Source organism: Cupressus sempervirens, chromosome 4 (assembly GCF_028749045.1).
Source record: "Cupressus sempervirens isolate cs-2001-9-10 chromosome 4, ASM2874904v1, whole genome shotgun sequence".
NCBI classification, from domain to species: Eukaryota; Viridiplantae; Streptophyta; class Pinopsida; order Cupressales; family Cupressaceae; genus Cupressus; species Cupressus sempervirens.
Genome location: NC_143121.1, coordinates 728,056,831 through 728,068,549, shown reverse-complemented (window position 1 = coordinate 728,068,549; position 11,719 = coordinate 728,056,831). Strand labels below are relative to the sequence as shown.

At 33.8% G+C, this 11,719-nt stretch overlaps 1 protein-coding gene across 1 annotated transcript; it reads right to left on the bottom strand.

Annotated features, from left to right (window-relative positions):
- Nucleotides 1-3,328: 3,328 nt before the first annotated feature.
- On the bottom strand, nt 3,329-4,437 carry LOC149563370 (aluminum-activated malate transporter 12-like). Its single transcript, XM_089828141.1, has 4 exons — nt 4,266-4,437; nt 4,047-4,170; nt 3,695-3,877; nt 3,329-3,449 (listed from the first exon to the last, which is right to left on the bottom strand). Exons 1-4 carry the CDS (start codon nt 4,435-4,437, stop codon nt 3,329-3,331), a joined length of 600 nt encoding a protein of 199 aa, XP_089684267.1.
- Nucleotides 4,438-11,719: the final 7,282 nt, after the last annotated feature.

Sequence of the window (11,719 nt, the reverse complement as noted above, 5' to 3'; positions counted from 1 at the left end):
AGTAGGAGCAAAAATCTAGGAGGAACTTCTATATTGAGGAACAATAGGGTATACTCCAAGATACTGCAAAAGCCTTCTCAGATATAAACACCCATGTTTTGGCTACACTTGGTATGGGCATGGAAAATCTCATGAGAAAGGATGATAAGCTAGGCACAAATGATAACTCATCCATGACATCTACTTCCCCTCTCAAGAGGCCTAAGGAGGACCCGCTTATTTTGACTCCCCCTAAGAAACCCACTGTCCAGCACTTGACCCCTTTTACTTGTCCCATGCAACCCCTTGTTCAAGACCCCGACCCACCCATCAATTTGGATCAAAGTACTTTCAAATAGGTTGAAGCTAAATTGAAGACATTGTGGACCAAGATGAAAAAGAAAAAGAACCTGCTAATTTATTTGAATATGAGGTTCACCACTTTGGTGGATTTTTTGTGTAAAGTTTATGCATTTTGTAGTAACCATTCTTTAGCTTCTTCAGTCAGGGAAGATGGGAGGTAAGGTGGAGGAAGATGAGGAAAGCACCTAAAGACTCTATAGGTTCCAATTAAATGACATGTTGAATGTGCGACAAGGGAAACCAACCCAGTGATGAGAAGAAAGAACAACTACTTGGCCTCATTTTGTGTTAATTTTTTAATATTGTTATGATGGTTAAACTTTGATCTTGCGTGGCCAATATGGAAACTTTTTATATGAACTTTAATGTTGGTAGCCTGATTAGTGTTCTTGTTGGTAACTTGTATGACACTATAGACTATAATGGTTTTGATAGTAGATTGACAAATTCTTGTAGGTACTTATTTTTTATGATAATGGGCAGCTAATTTGTTGTTTATGATTTGGGTCAGTGAGCCATCCGTCAGGTGATAGTGTTTCCTTCACTATGGTTGTTCTTATTGGGCTAGTTATCCATTTTGAACTGCTAGTGTTACACATAATAAATGTGACATCAAATATGAAACTCCTTTAGCCACATAATAATATTTGATGGTAAGGGGATGATTGCCTTCTTAGGCATAATAAATCATATAACGCCTTCAAATTAATCGCATGAAGTTGGATTATATTATCTTGGATTGTTAAGAATATATTCAACTATTATTTAGATTAATTTAGACTAAAGAATTTTTTTAAAATTTAAACTGAAAATTTATTTTAATTATGTATTTATATTTTTATAAAATATTAATAAAAAAATTCAAATACTATATCTCGAAGTAGTACAAAAACAATCAAAATCTATGATCTAGCTATTGGTTGCGTATATTATTTATAGATTTAATTTTGTAAGGTTTTTGCACAAACTATCTCATCCAATATTAGAAATGGGAAATATGACAAGACAAATGACAGATCATGAAATTCGATATTGAACACCTAGAAAAAAAATCATCCAATAAAATCTAAAAGTAATAGATATTACTCTTTAAAGATTCTTGTAATCAAGAATCTATCACTTGATAATTATTAAATCTAAAGTCCCTTACTTGATCCCACTTTATAAGCCATTCTTGGCTTACATGGTAGAATAAAGTCTATTATCCATCATACATAAAGTAAGAAAAAAGAAAAAGAAATCATACAATTTCATCCAAATTTTGAAAAGAACAATCCATAGAATGGAATTTAAAATTTAAAATTAATATATATTCTTAAATAGAAAAAATGATAATATAAAATCTCCCTATAATAACTTTTAACGAAAGAAGTTTAAATTTTATAAGACTATATATTTGCATATAAAAATAATTTTTAATTTTTTTTTTTATAATAGCCCTTTCTATTAATAATTAATAATCTAAAAATACAATTCACCAAAAAAACCTGAGATGCAAGATCACCCACCCAGAATTCACAAGTATTATCTCCGTGACAATGAAAATAAAGTAACTCAATCATCTCCCTCTCCCTCTCCGTGACAAGTATTATCTCTGCCATTAGTAAAACAAGAAATGCAAAGGCCGATTCATTCGAGAAGCCGAGTTTTTTTCTCTTCCATCTTGTAAGGAAACCGCAAGAAGAAATGAACGGTTTAGAATTTATAAGATCTGCTTCCTTACTACAATTGAGCTCATTTATAAGGTGCTCCAAGATTTTAGCCAGGGTGTTCTTCTTTGGAGTTTCTGAGCGCTTGTGTAACTGTTCAGACCAAGATTAAATTACATTATAAATCAGGTTGGCTGGATCTCCTCTACTTAAAATTTAAGCTCTTGTATCTAAAATTTGATTGAATCGCTTTTGTGTACCATGGCGTCTCTTGGCAGCGGCGAATGCAGAACTAACATCAGTACATCTAATGAAGAAATTAGCTACAATGAGTCTCAAAACGGGGAATTTCTAAGAAAATTTTGGTTAAATATAAGCAATGTTTTGATGGGGTTGTGTAGAAACATAATCTATGTTGGAAGAGAGGATCCCAGAAGGATTACGCGTGCTATAAAAGTTGGGTTGGCATTGTCATCGATTTCGCTGTTATTTCTGTGGGATCGATTATTTGGCAGGGTGGGATTTGGTAACCATGCAATTTGGCCAGTCATGACTGTCGTTGTCGTTCTCGAATTCTCTGCGGGTATGAGTTAGTTTAATTTAATTTACCCCTTGTTCGATTGTTTCTAACGCAACCATCTTTTTCACCCTAATAGACTAACATTTAGAATGGATGTTGTTGCTGCTTGAGTAGGGGCTACCATGAACAAAGGCCTCAACAGAGGAATTGGAACCATGGTGGCTGCATTTCTTGCCTTCCTCGTTTGCCACGTGTCAGAGAAGGTAGTGCGAGGAAAGGCGTTTGTGCTCTCTTCATCGTGGGTGAGTTTTTGTGCTCTCTTGGAATCACCTTGTTGCATTCACCAAATCTCAATTAGTACTCCACTACACTCATTTTGCAGGAGCGGCTACCACGTATGCCCGTTTCTTTACTTCCCTCAAGAATAAATTTGACTATGCAGTGCTTATATTCCTGCTCACATTCAGCATGATAACGGTCTCTGGATATCGAGTGGAGAATATATCACGCATGGTATACGAACGCTTCGCCACCATACTCATCGGATGTGGAGTGTGTTTGGTTGTAAGTCTGCTCATCTTCCCCGCCTGGGCTGGCGAGGATCTTCACAATTCCACTGTCAGGAGGTTACAAGGCTTGGGGAAATCTCTGCAGGGTAAGAAAACCTAACGACCATTGAAACAGACCATGCCTTGGCTCCCACCTAGCGAATGCCTCCTGCAATTAATATGTACAATCACTGCTTTCAGACGATCCATTTAACATTCTTTAATGTCAAAAGTTGTCAAGGCTACCACTTAATTAGTTTCTTCTAAAACTATATATTTTTTCGATTTACCGAAGAATCGTCGGTAGCCTTTGAGTCCAGCACAGACTTGTATCCTCTGTGTATGATATCTTCTGACTCATCTTCCACCTTCTCATCAGTACGGCATCCGCTGAAATATTAATCCACGCATCCTGGCATCAAATATATCATGCCCATTACATTAGTCGGATATTTTAACAATTTAATCTACCGAGCTGATAACAAGCCACACCAATCAAAGCGTACTAGTAGTTCATCTGTAACAGCCCATTGCGAAAAACACACATTTTACGCTGAAGAAAACGTTACGCTTTCATCACAATCAAAACAAGGATTTTTAACCTCAATTGTTTTCGTTCGGTTTTCTTACCCTACAGAGATTTCCCCAAGCCTTGTAACTTCCTGACAATGGAATTGTGAAGATCCTCGCCAGCCCAGGCGGGGAAGATGAGCAGACTTACAACCAAACACACTCCACATCCGATGAGTATGGTGGCGAAGCGTTCATATACCATGCGTGATATATTCTCCACTCGATATCTAGAGACCGTTATCATGCTGAATTTGAGCAGGAATATAAGCACTGCATAGTCAAATTTATTCTTGAGGGAAGGAAAGAAACGGGCATACGTGGTAGCCGCTCCTGCAAAATGAGTGTAGTGGAGGACTAATTGAGATTTGGTGAATGCAACAAGGTGATTCCAAGAGAGCACAAAAACTCACCCACGATGAAGAGAGCACAAACGCCTTTCCTCGCACTACCTTCTCTGACACGTGGCAAACGAGGAAGGAAAGAAATGCAGCCACCATGGTTCCAATTCCTCTGTTGAGGCCTTTCTTCATGGTAGCCCCTGCTGAAGCAGCAACAACATCCATTCTAAATGTTAGTCGATTAGGGTGAAAAAGATGGTTGCTTTAGAAACAATTAAATTAAACTAACTCATACCCGCAGAGAATTCGAGAACGACAACGACAGTCATGACTGCCCAAATTGCATGGTTACCAAATCCCACCCTGCGGAATAATCGATCCCACAGAAATAACAGCGAAACCGATGACAATGCCAACCCAAATTTTTTTAGCATGCGTAATCCTTCTGGGATCCTCTCTTCCAACATCCATTATGTTTCTACACAACCCCATCAAAACATTGCTTATATTTAACCAAATTTTTCTTAGAAATCCCCCGTTTCGAGACTCATTGTAGCTAATTTCTTCATTAGACGTACTGATGTTAGTTCTGCATTCGCCGCTGCCAAGAGATGCCATGGTAAACAAAATCGATTCAATCAAATTTTAGATACAAGAGCTTAAAATTCAAGTAGAGGAGATCCAACCAACCTGATTTATAATGTAATTTAATCTTGGTCCGAAGAGTTACACAAGCACTCAGAAACTCCAAAGAAGAACACCCTGGCTAAAATCTTGGAGCACCTTATAAATGAGCTCAATTGTAGTAAGGAAGCAGATCTTATAAATTCTAAACCGTTCATTTCTTCTTGCGGTTGCCTTACAAGATGGAAGAGAAAAAACTCGGCTTCTCGAATGAATCGGCCTTTGCATTTCTTGTTTTACTAATGGCAGAGATAATACTTGTCACAGAGAGGGAGAGGGAGATGATTGAGTTACTTTATTTTCATTGTCACGGAGATGATACTTGTGAATTCTGGGTGGGTGATCTTGCATCTTCGGTTTTTTTTTTTGGTGAATTGTATTCTTAGATTATTAATTATTAATAGAAAAGGCTATTATTAAAAAAAAAGTTTAAAAATTATTTTTATATGCAAATATATAGTCTTATAAAATTTAAACGTCTTTCGTTGAAAGTTATTATAGGGAAATTTTATATTATCATTTTTTCTAAATAAGAATAAATATTAATTTTAAATTTTAAATTCCATTCTATGGATTGTTCTTTTCGAAATTTGGATGAAATTGAATGATTTCTTTTTCTTTTTTCTTACTTTGTGTATGATGGATAATAGACTTTATTCTACCATGTAAGCCAAGAATGGCTTATAAAGTGGGATCGAGTAAGGGACTTTAGATTTAATAATTATCAAGTGATATATTCTTGATTACAAGAATCTTTAAAGAGTAATTTCTATTACTTTTAGATTTTATTGGATGATTTTTTTTCTAGGTGTTCAATATCAAATTGCATGATCTGTCATTTGTCTTGTCATAATTCCCATTTCTAATATTGGATGAGATAGTTTGTGCAAAAATCTTACAAAATTAAATCTATAAATAATATACGCAACCAATAGCTAGATCATAGATTTTGATTGTTTTTGTACTACTTCGAGATATAGTATTTGAATTTTTTTATTAAATTTTATAAAAATATAAATACATAATTAAAATAAATTTTCAGTTTAAATCTTAAAAAAATTACTTTAGTCTAAATTAATCTAAATAATAGTTGAATATATTCTTAACAATCCAAGATAATATAGTCCAACTTCATGCGATTAATTTGAAGGCGTTATATGATTTATTATGCCTAAGAAGGCAATCATCCCCTTACCATCAAATATTATTATGTGGCTAAAGGAGTTTCATATTTGATGTCACATTTATTATGTATGACACTAGCAGTCCAAAATGGATGACTAGCCCAATAAGAACAACCATAGTAAAGGAAACACTATCACCTGACGGATGGCTCACTGATCCAAATCATAAACAACAAATTAGCTGCCCATTATCAGAAAAAATAAGTACCTACAAGAATTTGTCAATCTACTATCAAAATCATTATAGTCTATAGTGTCATACAAGTTACCAACAAGAAAATTAATCAGGCTACCAACATTAAAGTTCATATAAAAAGTTTCCATATTGGCCACACAAGATCAAAGTTTAACCATCATAACAATATTAAAAAATTAACACAAAATGAGGCCAGGTAGTTGTTCTTTCTTCTCATCAGGGGGTTGGTTTCCCTTGTCGCACATTCAACATGTCATTTAATTGGAACCTATAGAGTCTTTAGGTGCTTTCCTCATCTTCCTCCACCTTACCTCCCATCTTCCCTGACTGAAGAAGCTAAAGAATGGTTACTACAAAATGCATAAACTTTACACAAAAAATCCACCAAAGTGGTGAACCTCATATTCAAATAAATTAGCAGGTTCTTTTGCTTTTTCATCTTGGTCCACAATGTCTTCAATTTAGCTTCAACCTATTTGAAAGTACTTTGATCCAAATTGGTGGGTGGGTCGGGGTCTTGAACAAGGGGTTGCATGGGACAAGTAAAAGGGGTCAAGGGTTTGACAGGGGGTTTCTTAGGGGGAGGGGAAATAAGGGGGTCCTCCTTAGGCCTCTTGAGAGGGGAAGTAGATGTCATGGATGAATTATCATTTGTGCCTAGGTTATCATCCTTTCTCATGAGATTTTCCATGCCCATACCAAGTGTAGCCAAAACATGGGTGTTTATATCTGAGAAGGCTTTTGCAGTATCTTGGAGTATACCCTGTTGTTCCTCAATATAGAAGTTCCTCCTAGATTTTTGCTCCTACTTAGCATCATGGGTTCCTTTTTTTCCAATCCCCTTAGACACAAAATCCCAATCAATCTCTTCCAAGCTATCTTTTATTTCCTCTTACTTTTCTTCCACATGTCCACATTTCTCTGATGTAATACTAGAACTTTAAATTATTTTATTTTAGACATTTCAGGGTGTGGAAGTAGGTGAGGTTAGGATGGAATTAATTAACTAGGGGTGGGAGACATTCCCATAGAGATGTCTCAAACCTTAATAAGAAGAAAAGAGTGAAAAATAATGAGAGCCTGAAAGAACTAGATTCTAACTCTAACTCTAAAGTAAGTGAGGAGAAAGAGAAACATGCAAGGAAAAAACAAAAAATCTAGAAGGTTCTAGTACATCGATAATGAGGAGGAGGAAAATGTTACAAAATCCCCCCTAAAGATGCAGGAAGTTTCTCAGGATAAAGATATATCTCATGTTTTGGCTAGTTTCAGTTTGGACAAGCTAGATCTCACAGCTTTTTATATGGGTGGCTACATTGGACAACCTGTGAGATCTAGATTGTCCAAACTGAAACTAGTTGAAACATGAGATATACCTTTATAATGACTAAACTTCCTCCATCATCAGGGGGGACTTAGTAGCATTTTCCTCCTCATCATCATTGATGCACTGGAACCTCTTATTTTTCTATTTTTTCCTCCCATGTTTCCCTTTCTCCTCACTTTCTCTAGACTTGGAGTTAGAGGGTGAAAGTACAAAGTTGTGTCACCTTTTAGGCTGACTTATCAGAATGACTAAATTTGAGTTATTTTAATAGTGTTTCTAAAAATCTATAACTTTTCTAACATTCTTTGAATTACAATCAAGATATTATTCAATTTCTAATTATAAAATTAAATCTAACAAATTGAATTAATGATTGACATTCAATTATATCTGTATAAATTTTTGACACTTTTTCAATTAAGATTATATGTAAACCCTAATATTAATAATAATAATATTTTTGAAAAAAAATAGGTCTATTGTATTTATTAGAGTTTGATCCTTAGTAAGGAGAATACCACACAAAAACTTAACTTTCATACAATACCACTATTAAATTGAACACCACCAAAACTTAACCATCATATATTATTATTATATACTACTATTGAATATGATAGATCTTAACAAGGGGTGTAAGCGCCAAAGTTCTTGCCTCTAGTGTGGTGGGTTTTGGGGTAAGTGTTGAGTCAAATCGTACATTAAAATTTTTGAACATTTAGTAATGGTGACATATTCATAAATTGTAAAGTTTCTTAAAGTAATGTATGTGTTCGAGTGTTCATCTAAAGAGTCATAGACAAAGAATATAGAACTATGTTGCATCTATAGCTTGAAAATAAATATTGAACATAAAAAAATGATGTGCACAAGAAATTTAGGAAATATTTCATATTGTTTCTCCTTTGAATGGTTTCCTAGTTCCTGCAAATGTTCTATTAAAATAGGTGTTAAGTAATTTTAAATTAATAACAGATTATATTCTAAAAATGACTGAGTGGCTCAAATTAGAAACTCGTTTGTTATGTACTTTATATAATGCATAAAATTGATATTATCTATATTATTTTTAATGTATCTTGAAAATGAGTGTACACCTTAGGCATTGTCAATGTTTATTGTGCTTATGAATGAAGCAATGACAATTATGTATGTTGCTATTAAAAAAGTAGTTAGTCTCATGAATGTACTATTGCCCAAGTCATATTTTGAAGATGTATGGATAATTCTAATGATCCTATTTTATCAATGACATGATCTAGCTTTAAACTTGAAACTATATTTTCCTTGAAGTCTTTAAAGGATTTTCTAAAAGTTCATGTTGTGCATGTCCTACAAAAATTTTAGTTCTTGATATAGTGTTTCTTGCAAGAATTACTTCAAAGTTCATATTTCCCTCTCAACAAAATCATTGGGCACATATCCTACAATTTCTACAAGATTAAATCTAACATAATATGATCTCATCCATTTACAAGATATATTAGATTAATTTACTTTTTAAATACTATTGGTTAACAATTTTCTCTCCTATTAGATTTTAAAATCCTAACTCTTTGATACCCAATGCTTGGAGAGACAAAAACATGTTTACCAAAAAATGGGTTAGTATATGTATTCTATCATTACCCTCTGAATGATTAGGTGTAATTCCCTATGATTTGAAATGATATGCAATGATTTTTTTTTTATGAGATCAGAGGTTTTGAAATTATAAGCTCTTAACTTGAGAGTGGTAAAAGATAACCAAATTGTTTGTAGGCACAAACAATTTAGGCAAAATAGATTTGAATAACCTATCACTCTCAATGGAATGACTGTAGTAGATTATATTAATATTTCTAAATCTTACTTCTATTCTAAATGTAGCTTAACCATCAAAATGTAGAAGAGGAATGAAGAGATATGCATATGAGGGAAAATGGAATTGCTCTCACTACCAGCCTTGAATGAAATGGAATCCAACCAATAACTAATAGATAAATTTATCTTTCATTTCCCAATGAACCTATCTAATATGAGATGAAATTAATAAGAGGATAAACAAGACCATATATAAAGAAAGTAAATGGAATCACCTTCACTATAGTTACCAAAATGAAATAGAATCCATATGTTAACCACAGAGCCACATATGATTTTCTTTCAACTCTTAAAGCAGAACTAATCTATACATGGGCAATAAAACATGACAAGAAATTAGGATAGATGAAATTATAGACCAATTCACCATCAAGTTTGGCAACCTTTATATCCTCAAATGAGGTTGTTTATAGTTTTTTGATATCCTTCAGTTTAGCAGAGCAACAGTCACAAAATAGAAAAGGAAATAAAATGTGAAATTATCTAGTCATATGAATATGTGGCATCTTCTCCATCAATTATTCTAAATCCATGGTGTTTATGAAAATAGGAAATGACTATTCGATTTCATGCAATCTCAGAAAAACTTGTAGAAAATTGTTAATTCTTCATAGTCTACTATTTTGCACCAAACCTGTGTATTTCATATTCCAATGGTCATTGCATTTTTTAACACTAACCATCGATCTTAAATTAACCATCATGATTAAAACATTATAAATTTTCTTTAAAACTTCCTCCACAAGTCCCTCTGTGTACACGTATCTTTCAATCATTATGTCACTATGATTATTTTCCTTGTAACTTTTTATAGCAACATAACAATGAGCGTTGATCTCTCTTTTGATCTGATGGCAAAAATAAAAGATATTAATTCTCTATTTTCTTTATGATGCGGGTCCACTTTCCAACTAGGTACACCATGGTGAATAGTTGGAACTATTTTATTACTTGGAGGATCTAACATTGACCTAGTTTTGCTTCGTTAAATGTAATGGCCCATAGGACACATGTCTTTCTATCACTTTTTTGCAATGATTAAAGCATGTTCATCTTTTCATAATGATATAGTGACGAGTGTAGATGTTCTTTTGATCTGACAATGAATAAGATGCATCATTGAATACTCATATTTCCATCATTAAAACTTCATCCATTGATCTGGTCTTTATCGATCATCTCGATTTGATCTTCTAAACCATTTGACTTGTCAACTGGCCAATAGTGTGCATTCTTTCATTCATTTGAATTTTCTCCACCATGTAGCTTATTATGATTGAATATGAACCGTTCATGTACTAAATCGACGATGCATATTTTCTTATCTTCATATTTTGACTCTAGAAGGGTTCTAAATCTTTTCTTCTGCATGAACTACTTCTTCTGCTCACTAATCTTTCTTATCTGCAATGTCTTTTATGGAAACCATAACATAATGTTGAATCTTTGTGTTTATCATGGTTAGGAATAAATCAATAGAAGGTATAGACCTTCTTCTCATCGAGATGACACATAAAACCTCTCAAACCCTAATCACCTAGCTTTGAATTGATGCATTGTTCATATGATTCTCTGCATTCAGTTAGCTCATTTGAAGGAATGATGAGAAGATAGATAATCCTATTGGAAATATAGACCTAGACTTGAAACATTGATACCTGACTTGACTCCAAAACCCTGAAGTATAAAGATATGAACTGAAACTTTGGCAATAGCTGACTCTGGCTGGGTATTTAAGCATGATAATGGTTGAAGGAAATCCAACAATCTTTGGTTTTGCACAAAAGGTGACAACTTAAAAACAAAACAAACCAAAAAATAAACTAAACTAGGAAAAAAACAACAAACTACCTAAGAAAGCAAGCAACTAAGCTAAAGCAAACTGCATGATACCTAATCTACTTTCAATTTTGCATTTGATACAACTTCAAATCCTTCTCATTATAGGAACATGGTAGGGTTTCTCTAGTGGGATATTCCAATTTGAAAGAATTATTCTGATTCACTTAAATGATCTAAAGTGGCCCTTTCCACAAAGACTAAAACTTAGAGTGCATACCTCTTGGCTCATGTCTCTTATCCCATAGCAACACCAAATCACCTTCCATAAATTTTCTAGGCCTTGTTCTTCTATCAAACAGCCTTTTGATTCTTCCCTAGTGTTTAGTGATTTTATCAACCATCTCTTCTCTTTCCACTTGCAATTTTGTAAGTTACAAGATCCTCTTCTCTAATCCATCTTTTAAATCATCCTCTTTAATCATAGTCTTTAGTTTCCATATAGAAAGCTCTAAGGTTAGTGGCAAATTAGCTTCCACTCCATAGACTAATTGAAAAGGTGAAATACCAATAGCCCTTTTAGGTAACAATAGCCCTTTTAGCTGTGGTCCTATCAACCCATAAAGCATCATGAATCTTCTTATGCCCATTTTTTTGATTATTTGAGACCGATTTTTTTAAAATATTAATCAGATTCTTATTACCAGACTCACCAT

What these genes read in the sequence shown, in the direction of transcription:
- LOC149563370 (XM_089828141.1), bottom strand. Translation starts at nt 4,437, where the DNA reads ATGTTGGAAGAGAGGATCCCAGAAGGATTACGCATGCTAAAAAAATTT. An exon ending in CGTTCTCGAATTCTCTGCGG is followed by an intron (nt 4,171 to 4,265) that starts GTATGAGTTAGT and finishes CTGCTTCAGCAG; the next exon opens with GGGCTACCATGAAGAAAGGC. An exon ending in GCGTTTGTGCTCTCTTCATC is followed by an intron (nt 3,878 to 4,046) that starts GTGGGTGAGTTT and finishes GCTCAAATTCAG; the next exon opens with CATGATAACGGTCTCTAGAT.